At 38.0% G+C, this 17,129-nt stretch overlaps 1 protein-coding gene across 4 annotated transcripts in view; it reads left to right on the forward strand.

Annotated features, from left to right (window-relative positions):
- The first annotated feature begins 1,728 nt into the window (after positions 1-1,728).
- Positions 1,729-17,129, forward strand: part of PAPOLA (poly(A) polymerase alpha) — a 44,071-nt gene continuing 28,670 nt past the window's right edge. For 2 of the 4 annotated variants that reach the window (XM_082283878.1, XM_082283879.1), the window contains exons 1-6: positions 3,187-3,309; positions 10,540-10,710; positions 11,318-11,384; positions 12,669-12,750; positions 13,219-13,328; positions 15,260-15,313. In XM_082283878.1, the coding sequence (XP_082140004.1) occupies positions 3,287-3,309; positions 10,540-10,710; positions 11,318-11,384; positions 12,669-12,750; positions 13,219-13,328; positions 15,260-15,313 (507 nt within the window). In that variant the 5' untranslated portion in view covers positions 3,187-3,286. Of the gene's footprint in view, positions 1,997-3,186; positions 3,310-10,539; positions 10,711-11,317; positions 11,385-12,668; positions 12,751-13,218; positions 13,329-15,259; positions 15,314-17,129 lie in introns of those variants that run through there. The other 2 variants (XM_082283880.1, XM_082283877.1) reach the window with 2 other exon arrangements.

Raw genomic sequence — 17,129 nt, forward strand, 5'->3', positions numbered from 1 at the left:
TAAAAATACTTAGTTTCTGATGTAATTTTTGTTTAAGCTTATTATGTAATCTTCATTTTTTATTTCTCACACTTTATTACTATTTTTGTACTGGGTTTTTAATATTCTTCTACAACATTTCCATTTGCTGTATGTATTGTTTGATACATTTACATATCTGTATTTCAGATGTCTATTGCAAACTCCGAACCATAAGAATTCTGTTCTCTCTGCAAAATCTTCTTCCTGGATTTATTTTTAGCTACACATTCTATCTAAACAATATATTATTTTCCTTATCCTTAGTGAATGTAGGCAGCTAGCCTGAGAAAAACTTTTATCAAAAAAGAAACATGTTTTTACTGAAAAAGGAAATAACTAGGAGCAGCAAGCTCCCTTAGTTCCCTTCCAGGCTACCAAGAGGCAAAAAGTCACATAATACAGGCTTCTTGTGCTGCACTGAACACTTGACTGGTAAACAGTTTCCCAGCACAGGTATGTCATAAAACCTGTGTTTTACTTTGGTACCAAACACATGGCTGTAGATCTCATTTAATAATCTTCAGCATTCAAAACTAGATAGATATTTTTTAGAGATTCTTGAAGAATCTAGACTTTCCAGCACATGGCTATCCTTCTCAATTTTATTGACTTCATCTAGCTCTCACAGGAACTGTATCTATGCTGACTGAGCTGAAACTGATCACATACTGGGTGTAAAACAAATACTGGATTTTGTCAAAACAGAAGGCAAGGACCCTTTGTGCAAAAGGTGCAGGAAAAAAAGAGGAAGAGCTGAAAGAATAGTGATACAGAAACATTTTACAGTTATTTTGTCCGTAACTTTGAGTATCAGAATTTGAGACGTGTTAATGACCAATGCTTTTATTCAGATATATTAGTATTTTTACAGAGTATCTTAAGTTGTCTGTTTTCATAGAGTCACACAGACAAGTCAGGAACAGAGTCCAGAACCATCATCTCCTCTTCTAAAGATAAACATATATTTTTGTGATCTATATGTCCTATATGCTGTCAGCCCAAGCTACCATTTATCCTGTGAGGCAGTTGAAGATTAAATAATCGGTAGCTTTAGACAATTTTTTAAAGTACTACTTCTCAGAGTAAAGATGAAAACTGGACACTTAAAAAGAGAGGATAAATTAGGATTTCTCTAGAGTTATTGTAATGCATTTACTTTTCTAAGAATAAAGTTTTGAGCTGATCTATAACGAGCGTGACTTTTTTTTTTAAATATTCTGCAAGTTTATGCAGACCACTCCAGGCAGGTGTTTCAAAAACAACTCTTAGAAAAGGATCTGTTTGCTTTGTGCAGGGCACGAATGCATAGTGAGCCCGACGCGGGTAGCCAAAGCCCCGCACGGCGCTGCGTTCAAGACAGCTCCTTCCACGCCGGCAGCGCTCCGAGCGCCGAGCCCCGGGGCGGCCCTGCAGGGGCTCTCCGCCCGCCGGGGCAGCCCCGTCAGCGAGCGAACCCGCCCTGCCCTGCCCTGCCCCGCCCCGCCCCGCCCCGCCCCGCGCACGCGCCGCCCCGCGGCCGTTGGCGCTTTGTTTTCAAACCGCGGCCGGCGCCTCTGCTGTCGCCGCCGCGACTACATTTCCCAGCGTGCCCCGCGGCCCCGAGGCCGTCTGCGCACTCGCGGCCGGGTGAGCGTGCGCGCCGTGCGGGGGTGTCCGCCGCGCTGCGTCAGGCCCCCCCCGCCCCGGGACGTTGCTGTGGTAGCGTCCGGGCGCCATGTTAGAAGGCCGGAGGGGAAGAGGCGAGTGAAGCGGCGGCGGCGGCCGGGCCCGGCACAGCCGCTCCCTCCGCTCCCGGGGCCTGGCCCCGGCCCGTGCCATGGTCGCGGCTCTCGCCGCTCCGCGGGACGAGTGACCGGTCCGTAGGCGGCAGCGGTGGGGGAGCAGGAAGAAGAGGAGGAAGGGGACGACGCGGCGGCGGTGGTGGCGGCGGCGGCGGCGGAGGAGGAGGAGGAGGGGCCGGAGAGACGATGCCGTTGTAAGTCTGGGAGCTCGCGGGGCGCGCTCGGGGCCCGGGTTGTGTCGGCCCCGGCTCGGCGCTCCCCGCATGCCCAGGCCCTTCCTGCCGGGGCTCGGGCCCTTCCCCCCTCGCGGTCCCCTCGGCCCGGGCGCTTCCGCTGCCGCAGTGTGCGGCCCTGGCGCCGCTGCCCGCGCCGCCGGGAGCTCCGCGCTGTCCTTCTCACCCCCCATCTCCGTGAGCCCCGGAGGAGACGGTGATGTGGCTTTTGGGTTGTTGTCGCCGTCTCTGCGACCTCGCAGCGGCAACGTGCCGGGAAGGGGCGGACGCGTGCGGCGGCCTCCGCTCCCCGCTGTTGGGTCAGGGCGCACGAAGGGGCGAGACCCGCGTGTTTGTCCCTTCCTCGCTCTGGGCGCCAAGGGTGAAGCGCTTTTTCCGCCAAGGGCCCCCGTGAAGTCTCTCCCTCAGTGAGCACGCGGACAGTTTTTCCCCGTTCTGGGGGCAGGAGACCCTGGGCCGGTGGTGCCAGTGGGCGCCCTGAGCCCAGCGCGCTGCCCTTGGAACCCGCCACTCCCGGTGGCTCCGGGCAGCGCCCTCGGCCGGCAGAACGGGCTGCGGGCCCGTGTGTCCCCCCAGCCCGCCGCCGGGAATCCGGGGCGCCTGTGCTTTGAACGTGCCGTGCCGTGACCCTGCTGGCAGTTAGGAATAACGAAGTGTGACTTTATTCATCCCAGTTTGTTCGCTGATATCTCTCACCCCACCCCTGGCATTTTTTTCTTCGCTTATTTTTTTTTTTTTTTCCCATCGCTGACGTTTTTATGATTCCTGATTGAGACGACAGAACTTACATCTCCTCAGTTCTGTAGTTCATAATCTCAATATTTTATTACGTTATACAAATCAGTGAATTAGTGTATAGTGTATATACTGAAACAGTGATGTGTAGGTGGTCAAATGACTTTTCAGAATAAGACATGTTTATATATTTTCGATTAGTCTGTTTGTTTCGGTTTTTTGTTGTTTTTTTTTTAATTGAAGGAAAAATATAAAGAATTTTTGATTATTCACTGTTTTCTTCACTGTTATAATTTGGGATTATTCACTGTAATTTTAAATATGTCAATTTTTAAGTGGAGAGTAGCCAAGGTTGTCTCTTGTGGCTGTTTAGTTCAGTCTAAAGTACTGCAGAGTTAGTCCTGGGGTAGATAACATGGTAGAAACTTACCTGAAAGGGTTTTTGGCAGGGAAAGGACCAATGGGCGAAGGCAGGAAGGAAAACGGCTATGCCAAGTAGGTTCTAATGCTTGTATAATGAAGCGCCAATGTCCTTATAGGTAAGTTTTGCACATGCTCATTATGGCAATGAAAAATTACCAGAAGTCAGCTTTGAAGTTGGCTAGGCTTTTCAGCCTCAGGAAAATGGGAGGGTGTTTATTCTGCTTGCTTTCATTCTTAGTTTATTTTGTTGTGACTACATAAATTCCAAATGCTTAGTAACAACATTTAAAAGTTTGGGCTATTTTTATGAGTTGTAATAATAGCGACCTTCAACTTTGAAAAGTTTGGAATGATTGATAATTTCTCTTGATGTAGGTGTCTACACTAGACACCTACTAGACACTCTTAAATAACAATACATAGTTACAATTACATCAATATATTGCTATTTTCAGTATAAGCATTACTTGGCAACTTACTTAGTACAGGAGGTTTATTGTAGTTACCAAAAATGAAGCCTTCTCAGTTTATGCATTTATTCTGTCATTTGTATGTATGGCATTGTTGACTTGGTATCATTCAGTCAAGACTTAAAAGTGAGTGTTATAGTGCCAGTAAGTAGAAATGCTGGTAATGCTAATTCTTGGGTTTGTGAAGTGATACCTCTGCCTTTAGAGGAAAGAGGCAGCTTGGGAAGATTTTTTTTCCTCTATAATTCTTTCCAGTTGATTCTGTCTTCTGGACAATAATCTTTTGGAGTGAAAGTGGAACAACCCTATGTTGCTGCCAAACTTTCACGGTGACAAAATGTTCCTTTCAATATGTCATTTAAACTTCATTTTGAACCCTGGTGTTTACAGTTGACAGGCCTTGTCAAAACTGATCTCCCATACAACAGGAGATTGTCATTCTTGATTTGGAAGTTTCAGGTTCTCCAGAGCTGTACACCAGTGTTCATATTGGGCTGTGTTGTGTGCTTATTAACAGTATGATACAGAAGTATAAAACCAAGCCAATTCTTTCTGTACATGGTACATCAGTAGTAAGACTACTGATGCTGACATCTGGAATTTGCAGACACCTTTAGTATTTTTATAAACATTAAAATTTTTCTTAGAAACGTATGTGACTTCTTGTCAAAATTCTCATATGGGAAGCACTAGTGGCTGTATAAGGAAGAAGTCTTTAACAAAAAAGCTGATTAGAAACAAAGATGCCTACTTCCCCTGTCATAAACTTATATTTTAGTGCATGATTAGGTACAGAATGTTCCTGTGCATTATCTGAAACGTAAGATGCCAGGGAAGAATGAAGCTCACTGAGCTGTTTGTGTTTTGGTTGGGTGTGGGGCTTATACAGAAAGGCTACTGACTCAGTGAAGCTGGAATTATGTTTATGTGAGTGATGATGTAGTCTTTTCATGTAACCTGGGGCTTTCTAACCCTCCAACTAGAGAAAACACGAATCTGTTTCTTGGTAAGCTACTGAACGTCTGTGTCTGCTGAATTCATGGCAAAACACTTTTGATATGATGTGGTTTTTTTCTATAACCAGAAGTGGAAAAGTGCATTGAGTCATATATATGAACATTTAAAAGTGCCGTAAAATCTATTAAGTTTTAAGTACTGTTAGTATTGGTAAGTTCTGTATTAGAGTTTTGGAATGTCATTAAGAATTACTCTTTCCAGTGGACAGTCAAGCTGATTTTCACTTCTGAAGTAAGACTTCATTTTTTCTTTCACTGAGCTTTGCTATAGACATATGCAAAGTCATTGTTTTCTTCACTTTTAATTAGAGACTGTCAACTTATATGCCAGAAGTACAGCACTGTATTTAAAATGGCTTGTGCTGATTTGGAATGGGTAAGCAGTGTGTTTCTGAACAGAATTGAGAATTTTATAGGCTGTTAGGAAAGGAATTAAATTATTCTTAACTTTGCAAAGCATTGGACTGACTTTAGAAGAATAGTTGGCATAACATAAAGTGATAGCTTTTTTAATTGAGAAGCAATTAATATAAAAATCTGTATTGAGGATTAATTTGTTAGATGGCAAGGATATGTAGTTTTGCAATAGCTTTCAGTCTTCCAGTATTGCTCTAAAAAAGGACTGAGTTTATACCTGTTAATATAGAGGTATTGCACATAACTTGGAAACCCAGTTATTTTGGGCTGAGCAGATTTCACTACTGAGACAAATTAATCTCAACAGTGAAATGCTTTGTGGGATTCCTAGTTCTTGGTTTATACTCCCTGTTATCTTTTGATTCAGCCTTACTGAATTTCTTAATTGCTCTTGACTGTTTTGTCTCCAGCATAGCAATAAAAATAATTTTTGGTTTAACTGCTGCCTGTGCAGTTCATTAGCCCTTTCCTTTTTTTTAAGCTTGAGAAACTTCTCCTTCAGCTGTGTCAGTAAGAGTATTGTGGATGGGTTTACATTTGCACACGCTGCCTTCCCTGTTCTGCTGTGCAAACAGGAGGGCCAGAGAGCTCAGGAGAGAGTCCAAGGTTAGCAGAATTTGTATGAATGATCTTCCTTTTGCCATAGGTTAGTCTCTTCTATAGCCCTGTTGCTCACTGCTGCTCCAATACCTGTGTTCAAATCAGTTTTGTGTATCTTGAACATCTCATGGTGACAGTTGAAGACTTAATTCATGGTCTGAATGGTCCAGTGATGTTCTGCTAGATATTGGAACTTTAATTCAGGAGGGACAGCTGTATTGTCTTAGCTATTTAAAACATGTTCTTCAGTAACTGATTTGCACGGACTTCATTGATGTTTCCTGCCTAGAGTTATGAAACTTCATCTGGAGTGATGGTGTTAGCATTAAGGTAGAAACTTCAGTCTAATTTGCCAGTCACGCATTGTTGAAGGAAACTTCAAAAGAAGCAAAACCCCTCAACAGAGTTTCTCTGCATCTGGACACAGTGGAGCTTGAGCTCCATGAATTTAGCTCCAGCTGGTTAACCTGATGGTGTGATGACCTAATATTGTTGCAGGAATCTGAATTGGATATCTTACAATAGCAAATAAGAAGGAATAAATTTTGCTGAGGTAATCAGTAGATGCAAATAGAGAAGTGAGGATAATCACTGAGAATCCTTGAGTTGAGTATTTTGTCTTAGTATCTGGATGAATCTGAAACTTACAAGGATTTAAATTGTTACGATTTGTTTAATATCATGCTATGTATTTTTAAGATTTCAGTTGTTTGTACTGTCTTTTATTTTTGTGAAGTTTCCCAAATTTCAGTAGCATAATGTTTAGATAGTGTGGTACTGATGGCAGCTGTATTTTGTTTGTGATAAGAAATGTAAAATCTTAACACAAATAGCACTAAAAATAGTACTATTAGAATGGACATGGAATACTGTGAGAGAAGAGGAACCAGTGCTTAGACAGGAGTTGGGTTAAATACAAAGCACATCTGAAAAAGAAGTTCATGGCAGGATTGTTGGCTTTTCTGATGATGGAGAAAGGTTCTGGTCTTGTAAAAGCAAACAATAGTACAGAACGTGGAATTAGTATCCAACTCTTAGTTATGTATGGGATGGTGTTACACAGGTATAGTTGTATCTGCTCTATGTTCACTTTACATGGATGTGTTCAGGCTATCATGTGATCTTCAAAAGATGTATTGTAACCCTTGCTCTGCCTTAGAACAACAGATAGTCACTTCCATTTAAAGGTGTTTAGAGTTGTGTGCTCTGGAAACTGTAAAGCTTCTTACAAGCTTTAGTTGGGGTTTTTTTCTTCCACTTCTGCGCCCTGTTTAAAATGGGTTTAGCAGTGACCCTATAGCCAAGGCCTGTTCTTTTAGTTTGGTAGTTACTGGTAACAGTATAAAAAGATACTGCCTACCAAAACTTCGGGTTCTGAGAAAAAAGTTGTTTGGCTGCACTGCTTTCAGCTTAGCACAGACTAGAGCTTTGTGTCTGTGTTTTTATATGGGGAAAAAGGACATGCATTTCTTACTGATGAAATTAATATCTGAATATGAAATACTGAATCATAACACTCTAGAATTAATCCACTGTAGCTGTTGCCCAATTTGCACATAGTGAATTGTCAGTATATGTTTTTCAAAAATTCAGGTTAAACCAGAGCCACAACAATAGCATGTTAAATTTAACTCTATGTTATTTTCTGTAACTTTTTTTTATATTTGTGCAACTGACAGATAGCTCATGGTCATCTCAGAGTGATAAGGTGATCTTCATGTTTATATGTGGTTGACAAGTAATGAACCCAAAAGCCCCAAACTGTATTTTAATTTTCTTCGTGATCTTAAAAAGAAAAGCTATGGGTTTTTTCTTCTGTTGTTTGGTTTGTTTGTTTTGGTATTTTGTTTGGTTTTTTTCTTTTTTTAGAAAAAAAACCCAAACAACAACAAGCCCTAAACATGCTTTCAGTTGTGTTAGACCCTGATATGGTCTGCCAAATCTGTCTCTGCTGTTGTCAAGAGTGAGTAGCTGAGATGGAACTTCCAGTTGCTGTTTACTACTCTGCTTTTTGTTAATGTTTAACTTCAGTGAGTACCAGATGTGACATACCATCAAGGTATTGAGTCCCCAACAAGGCCTTAATATTTCTAATCCTCTTGGGTAGAAGGTTAGCACTGATACTTCCCTGGCTTTTGACCTTTGTCTTTCAATAAATTTGGTAGTTTAAACTCTTCTCTGGACGTGTCACAAGTCAAAGCTAGAATGTCCATACGTGACTAAGAGGGAAGATATTGGAGTATGAGTATGATCTTCATGGTTTCAGAAAAAAAGCAGAAGTGTAGGAGCATTTATCGTTAGCATTTTCTGGCTAAAATGTAACATGTAAATACAGCATTAAAGTTGGGCTGATGAGCACCTAAAGTTTATTTCTCAGAGATAATTTACTTTTACTTTAAAAAGCAGGTAGCAAATGCTTTATCTGGAGTTTCTTGGTTTTATGGGAGGTAGGAGGCAGGGAGAGGATATACCTTTTCTTGTTTGTTTATAGTAACTTTCATGCTGCCTTTTAAATGAATAGATGACCTAGGATAAGTCGCTTTATTCTGTCCTTCATTAAGTTTAATGAACTTTCTTGCAATACAATTTATTTCTTTAATTTTCCAGAGGAAATTTTTCGTATCCTTTGTTGTGCTACAGAAGGCGTAGACTAGAGTTAACTTAGCAGGTGTAAACGTCAGAGCTTCAGTTTAAACGTTTTTATCTGGAAATAACCTATAGTCTCTTCAGTGTTAATATATGGTAAAATGTAAGCTTCATCCTGTCTTTTGCAGCTGTAAAATCTTGAAGGCAGCTGTGCTGAGAATTGTTACTCACTAACCCAGTGAAAGGGTACTTACTCCTCAACCTTCAAAAAGAGGTGAAACACTTGTGTCGGGGAGGTCCTGTGCTGTTGAAAACATCGATATTTCTTTATTATAAAAGTAAATGTAAGAACTGTGGCTGGTTTTTTGTAACAATTCCCAGAGATGTATATCTGGTGATCAATTTAATTGGTTATTTGAAGCCATTGTTTTAGTGAAGAGTTTCAAAGCTCATTTGTGCCCTGTGGCCATGCTCTGGTGGTCCTGTAGAAGCTGGAGGAACACTTGTTTGAGTCATGGCAGTATGGTGTTTTGAAGGCAGAGCTGCACATTGCACTGCCAGGGTTGTGTGTAAACCTGACTAGGGAAGAAATCTGATGTTTGACTGGGGTTTATGTACTGTAATTTTATAGACAAGGTAAAGGATTATGTTTAAGTTGTTAGTTCTTGAATTGGTGAATCATGCCCCTTACAAGTAGGGGGAATACAGAGGCCTCTGTCAGCATTGCTGACTTCAGGAATTAGCTTTTCAGAATCTGGTTTTCAGTGACATTGAGTCTTTTTTGAAATCTAGTAACAGCATCTGCCAGGCTGTATTTTGCCAGCCCTTTTAATGAAGTCTAGTATTTGTTGAATTGGATTCAGGTTCTTGCTGTGAATGGGTGAAAATTACAGTTAGACCATCAGGAAATTGTTACACAAAGCTAAAATATTGATTGTTCTGTATTACTGCTTTAAAAAGCCTGTAAAAGAAAACAGAAAAATCTTAAAAAGCATATTTATTTTTTCCAATTAATGGTTGGGAAAGGGGGGGAAAATGTAGTTCAAACAACTTGCTTTGGGGTATAAGTTAAAATAGTAAAAATATCCAAAGGATGTTTGTATATTGACACTTTTTGTTTTCTGGCCGCTTTTCTTAGTGGCAGTTAAGTGGCTGAAGCTACTGTTTGTGTTGGCATTCCTAAAGTTTTTTCTAAGAGAAAAAAAAAGTTTTAGGGGATTCCTTTGTCCTTAATTTGAATTACTGTTTTATGTAAGTCATCTGAACAGCTTTTTTTAAACAAAGTTTTCATTGACACCTAAAGTCCTAAGATCTATATGATTTGTTCAGGTGCTACCAGATTCTTCATTAGTTGATTAAAACCTCATAGCTAAAGGAAGCAGTATAAAACAATTTTCCCAGACATTGCCCCAGTCCCCATGATTACTTGAAGGTTAACTTTTTTTAATGTACACTTTTAAAATATATTTTTCCTGATGTGCCTTTTTTTTTTTTTTTTCTGGTGAGCAAAGGGACAGATGTGCTCAAACTTGCATTGTGACTTAATTCTTGATTACAAACAAATTATGGTACTTAGAATTGTTATAAAATGGGTTTAACTTGTGGAATATTATATAATGTTTTGTGGATTCTGATCAATTTTCAGTTCAGATGTTCTTTTTTTAATACTTAGTCATTATAGAAATGAGGAGTGAAATCTTGAGGAGATGATGAGGAGAAATAATGGCAGTAAAATTGAAGTTTGAAGAACTGTAGTTTTTCTACATGTAATAAATAGGTAGTTAGCCTTGTGAAAATATTTCTCATTTTGTATGATAGAAATAGTATATAAGAGATATAAACATGCATGACTGATACTACAGCAATATACCAAGGAATGCTATGCCTGCCAAGAGTGCAGGTTTTTTTCACTTCTGCTGTCAGCTTGACTTTTTGACATGGAGGGTTCTCTTTACTTTGGGCTTTATGAGAGTGAAGGAGCCCAAACTGATGATGATACAGCTTTTGCCCTAGTAGAATGAAAAAAATAATTAAGGGGAAATAATGCTAATGGATATTAAAAGTTGGTGATAGCTAATTCTACTGGTGTCCTTAATAGGACAGATTTAACACAGTAATTTGGGATGTAAATGCTAACACTAGGCTTAACTTTTTATTTCTTAGTATGTATCTCTTGTCTGCTACTCTGATGAGAAAAAATAAATAATTTCGTTTTGTTTTCTTTCTGTCATTAACTTTATCTAATTGCCTTTATTAGTCCCGTTACAACGCAGGGATCACAAACACAGCAGCTACAGAAGCATTATGGCATTACCTCACCAATCAGTTTAGCTGCCCCCAAGGAGTTTGACTGCATGCTTACCCAGAAATTAATTGAAACCCTTAAACCTTATGGCGTATTTGAAGAGGAAGAAGAGCTGCAACGCAGGTGAGTGAACGCTGGTTTTTGTCCTGTTATGAGGTTCATGTATGACTATTGAACAAGTGTTTGTGTTCTTTCAAATGCTTTCTTAGAAGCCTAGTGAAATTATCAGCTTAATTTTTCTCAGTTAAGAGGAATACCTCAAAACAGAGAGGAATTAAAATGGTCTTTAAATTTCAGAGGCTGGACTGCATTTTTTCCCCTTCATCACTACTTTATTGTAATGGACCTTATACTTTTTTTTTTCCTTACTAAGCTTTCTAGAATTGTTTTTTTTTCCTCTCAGTACTGCTTATCACTGTTCTTCTAGGTGCATGTGCTGTATGAATTAAAGTTTTAGTTTGAAAATGAGTAGAATTCATGTGCGTATACCTTGCATGCTTGCATTTTTTTTTTTTAACTTAAATCTCTTGAATGTCTCTAAGCGGAGAAAAATAGTGGGAATGTTGTAAGAGTAACTTTCTTTCAGTAGATATATATATAAACAAGATCTCTAATTAGATCTGTAATGTTACTCCAGTTGACTTACTGTGTAATGATGATCACAGTCCTTAAAAAATTCTGCTAGTTTTGTCTTAGTTTGTAACCCATCATTCTGCTGTTTCATTAATAGGATTCTAATTTTGGGAAAATTAAATAACTTGGTAAAGGAATGGATCCGGGAAATCAGTGAAAGCAAGGTATGGATGTATTTTATGTGGAGTTGCCAATACTGTGATTCTAAGACTGCTGTAGGAAGATATTCCGTAACAGGTTCCTGTACTAAATGGGATGAACCTTAGATTTGGGGATCAAAACAAATACCATCCTCATGTAGTTTCTTTTGTTTACAGGCAGCATTGCCCCTTGGTAGAACCTTGTCAAAGAAAGAAATTCATAAATGTTACTTGACTTTTTCTCAAAAGTCAGGCATATAGTACTGTATTAATTACGTGCTTAGATTATTTGCCTTTGTAAAGCAGTAGTAGATCTTAAAATGTACATCCTGCATCTTTGTGGTCTGTGGTCTTTAATATCAATCCTGCAATGTTACTTTTGTAACATTAATGCTGATAGTGTTTTTGCCAGCTTATGGTAATCCCTGTCCCCACACATCTTTTTTGAATGATTATAGACTTGCATGATTATAGATTTTTTTTTTCTTTTTAGAGTAAACCCCTAATTTTTAAGCTATTTTTTTTTTGTATTTGGGATTGTATTTTTTCTTTACACTTTCCTTATGCAATGAAAATTATATGTGAAAAAAATTAAGGACAGGGACAGCCCTGCTAGGTGTGTCTTGATCCTTGAAAACAAAATAGTGAGAGTATCATGACCGATATAAAATTGAAAGCTACTTAAGTTAATCTAATATACATTGCAAAATAGAAGTTTGGATTTATTTTATCTTCTGCTGTGTAAACATTCATGTAGGGTTTCAGATTGTAGCATTGCATCCTATTGTGAAAGGATAGCCTTCTTTGCCCACAGTAATGTGGATTCAACAGTTTTTTTAAAGACTAGGAACTTTAGTAGATGTACCTAAACAATTTCAACATAAATATATAAAATAAATACCTTTCCCAAACCCAAATTTTTATTTAAAGGCAATTGAAAGTAGTAGATACAGTAGACTGTGTTTTGTGTTGCTCTAAATTGGAATCCATCATCAATTTCTGTGTCACTCTAAAAGGCCTGAGTGGTAAGCAAAATGTGTTTGATCTCTGTAGTATTATAAAGCTGTTGCCCCTGAAGTGTAGAATTGGTGCAACAATTACCAGGTTTGAGGCAGTAATATGTAAGGTGGTTGAAATGTTACAAATGGTCCAAGTGGCAAAAATATCTCAGTCTTTTCTATAAATACTGAGGTTATTTCAGTAGTTCAACAGCATAAATTTTGTGCAATATTTTTCCTCTTGCTTGAAAATAAATTGTGTTATAACTTTTTAAGGTAAAATAACCTTTTTTTTTTTTTCTCCATTTAGAATCTTCCGCAATCTGTAATAGAAAACGTTGGAGGAAAAATTTTTACGTTTGGATCCTATAGATTAGGGGTTCATACAAAAGGTAACATTTCCTTTTGTGATAGAAATCCATGTGTTTGAGCTAATGATTGATCTTGCTGTATTTTGAGGTGATGTTAGATTTCTTAATTTTTTTAGTTAACCATCTCTAGTCTTCATTCTAAATAAAATAAATATATTCCTATATTATGTTTTCATCATGGATTGAGAAACAGACAAAAACGTTGAAAATTATTTAAAGATAGAGGAAGTTGTATACTTATATTTTCATGTTTTGTTCTTTGAAAATTACAAGTGTTCTACAATTGAATCAAGAGTGTATGTATGTGTTCTCTGTTTAATGGCCATGAATTTTTTTTCATTTGGTTTGACTTAGTATTTCAAAAAACACCATTCCACATGATGAGAAACTAAATTTTCCTGCTTAATTATTAATTAAAATTTTTCTGTTCCTGGCATTCTGTGCATGTGAAGTATTTAGCAATTTACTTCTGCTAATTAACAATTTCAGGTGCTGATATTGATGCCCTGTGTGTTGCACCAAGACATGTTGAAAGAAGTGATTTTTTCACATCATTTTATGAAAAATTAAAACAACAAGAAGAAGTGAAAGATCTGAGGGTATGTGAAACTCCTGATACAGCTTGCTGACCTGAGGATTAGGAAAATTAAATAGTGAAAGATGATGCATTAAATAAGTAAATATAACTTTACTGTTAAGGCTTGCAGAGGATTTTTTGTTAACCTGTGGCAAAGCCTATCATAGGGGTTGAAATAAATAGAGATTCTTCCAAATTTTCTCTGCTCACTCTTAATAGATACACTCACTTAAAATTTTGGATGGCAGAATGATCTCCTAGCACGTGTATTACTATGGCAAAATTTCTTCTTACTCACTAGAAGCAGGCAAATGTAAATGTTAGCTTGACAGGGTTCAGGACCAAACTTGTGTGCTTTTAATGAAGGCTTTATGCTGCTTTTTTATAACTTCATGCTGATATAAATAGTTACGGTGGTTGATACTAACTAAACTTTTTGTATTGGCTGTCCACTGTGCATTTGAAAAGGGAAGCTGTATTTTTAGTTTGTTTCATTACTGGATGCTTGTGCAAGATTTTTAGCTTGTAAAGATGAAGATTTCCCTTGTAGTAGTGGAAGACCGTAGTAATGCACTGCTTTGTTTCTGATATACCTCACTGACCAGCCTCCCTGAGTCAACTGGTGGGAACTTTAATCTTGATATTGGCTCAGAGTAAATTTTCTCTGCTCCTATTTTTTTTTTTTTTAGATGAAGATAGTTGCTGGCAAGTCTTTGTTTGATTTAGTCCTGCTCTCATAAAATAAATGAAACTGTCTCTGCAGCATTCTTCCACTCTATGCATCCTGTAGTTGGTAACCAGGGTAGTGCAAACATCTGGTGGTAACACTGTATGCACTGAAACAACTGTTTTGAATGCTTTATTATCTGAACATCTTTAGTAATCTTTAAATTGACATGCTCTATTTGAGAGGATTCAGATTTTCAGATTTCTATTTGACTTTGCTGTAAACTCTAACTCAAGGTAATGTAGTTGATTTAACAGCAAGGTATGTATGCTCTTCAGTGTTGTTCAGTGATGCACATAACTGTTATGTCAGGGTGTCTTAGCATTTAAATTGTTCCCGCTAGTATTAGGAGTTTGTACATCTCCATCTTTAGGGGAACATAGACTTTTTTAGTGGTTGCTCTAGTGAGTGAGTATGAGACACTTGTGAACTTGATATTTTGTGTAGGATCCGTCCTGCCAACCAGCAGTGTTAAGGTAACCTTAACTGAAGTTTGAGCACAGACAAATGTTGTCTCCACCTTTTGTTAAGAACTGAAACAGTCTTGAAACTGTTTATCCTCCAACAGTTCAGAGTATTTCTTATTTGGAAGTAGGCAGTGTTCTTTGCTTTTACAAAAGCAATGTGCTACAGATCTGCATTTAGTTCAGATGATCAGTTCAGGAACATAGTATTCATAGCTGATTCCAGAGTAGATTCATCGTGACATTGTTTGACAAAACACCGTATTATTGATGACATTTTAAAAACGTGCTTGACCTCTTGAGACTGGTGACTTGAAATTGCTTTAGGTGAAGTCAGGCTGCATAGTTACACAGTTCTCTCTTTTCTTATACTAACTGTAGGAACAGAAATAAGAGGCCTTTTAGAGCAAGAATCACCGTAGCTTGGACTTGAAATACGTAGAAGTATTTGTGAGGAGTAAAAGATGCTTGATCATGTCTTGAGTTTAGGGAGAAAGAGGGTTGGACCTTGAAGTAACATCATCAGAGCTGGTTGGTATGAGTTTGGATTATAATTAACATTTAGACAGCTGCAGCACATAGTAGGTCAGTGCTTACTGCATAAAATCTCAATAGTGGAGACAGACATTGCTGTTAAAAATCAACCCGAAAACAGAAAAACATTGGTATAAATAGCATTTCATTATGATTGTCTAGACCTGGAAGTTATTGTTTGTAAATGTTCTCTGTACTGAAAATAAAATACAACTTTTTTTCCCCCAGGCTGTTGAAGAAGCTTTTGTCCCAGTTATTAAACTTTGTTTTGATGGAATAGAGGTAAAGATCATATTTTAATTTGTTTTGGTAGAATATGGTTAAAACAAGTTTTTTAGATCTTAATAACTCATTATTCATTCATATGAATGCTGTTAAAGTGACTCTCTGAAGTTCATACCTAAGATTTTGACAACAGTCTTCAGTTGTATAATTTGAAGTGGAGATTTAAGACTGAAACAAGTTTTTCTTGATGGACTTGAAGCTTTGTGCATAATATCTCCCTGTTCTTTTTTTTTGGCACTGCTACCCAGTTGTACTGATTAGTTTGCTGATCTGTAGAATACCAGTATTGGCGTTATTCAGACTTAACATTTAATAAAACTTATATTTGTAAATAATATGGCTTCAGAATTTTTTTTGACTGCTAATGATTAGCTATCTAAACATGAAAGATTTGCCTCATTATCCTACATTGTAGAAAGTTGTGGTCTTTAACTAGTTCTCAAAAATATACTGCTGAAGGCAAGCTGGGTATTCCTTTTGTCCTGATCTCTTGACATATCTGTAAACCCATGACCAAAACAATGGTTTTGGTGGGTGTAGCCTGATGGATCAGCTGTCGTGGAGCACTGAACTTGCTTAACTTGATTTTTGCTAAGGAAACAGGAATGGTGATTTCAAGAGATACTCTGTTAATTCTTCTCAAACTGTTATAGTCAAACTTTCATCTTTTGGTGACAAGACAAAAACATATGAACTCTTTATACACACAGTTCATGAGACATATAGTTGGATTATATCAACGTTGTCAAGTAGCTGGTGGGTCCAAGAAGGTTGGTTTACGGAGGGGAGAGTTCCCATGCTAATCTTCAGCAAATGACATGGTGTAGTACTACTGTACACAAGATTAGCAATTTCTTGTCTTCCAGTCTGTGATTTTTGTATCTGTTAGCCATTTTATTACTGTCCATGTACAGTTGGGTGTTAGGAACATTTTTCTGGAGAATCTGTTTTCTGTTTACATAGCTTAGGTGTTCATTCTAGATACCGAAACTTGCCATAGCTGTCTTCTGGTCAGTTTGGTTTTTATATGCTGTTTTTGTGTTTTTTTTTTTTTTTTTCCTCCAGTCATTTACATTCAAGCCAGAGTTGTGTCTCCTTTTTAAAAAATGAAATTTGAAATACAAGACCAAATAGGGGAAAGAAAGGACTGTTTGTTCTAGAAGAAGTAGCATCTTGTTCCAATATAGTAATTTATGATGGGCTTTGATGGGCTTAGGTTTATTACTGAGACTTAACCCATGTTGCTGACAGTGCATGAGAATTCTTGTTCTTCTATCATAAGCACCCTCTTTGTATATACCAGTGTTGTTGGACCAGTTTCTGATAGTTGTGTTTGTGCCGAACTATATCAGTATGAAAAGATTTTAATTTAATTTGCCTTTTGCTAACCCAGGCAAAACATGCCAGAAGTTAGAACTGAGGAAAAGGACTTTAGTTTTATGGTGATCCTGTTATTAAAGCTTAGGAAATTTCTGACAATAAGTTTTTACATGCACATTTTATGTTCTTGTTTAGAATAAATAACTTCATTTTTTTGTTCTTCCTGTAGAGTACTTTGTATTTGATTGCCAGCAACCTCTACCCAAGTTACATAGGACAGACTGTTAATTTCTTTATTTGAAAAGAAATGTCAATGAGCTTTGAATCTTTAGAGGTGCTAGACGTTCTAGATAAGAGAGCAGAACCTTAAGCTGAAGTTAAGTTTGAACTTGAAGTTGTTTTACACTGAGAAGTAGTACTTCTGACTGAAGTAGGAACTTCTGTATGTAATATAGATGGTTGATAAGACCAGCTATTAAAGACTTTGAAATAC

Source organism: Coloeus monedula, assembly GCF_965178545.1.
Source record: "Coloeus monedula genome assembly, chromosome: 6".
NCBI lineage: Eukaryota > Metazoa > Chordata > Aves > Passeriformes > Corvidae > Coloeus > Coloeus monedula.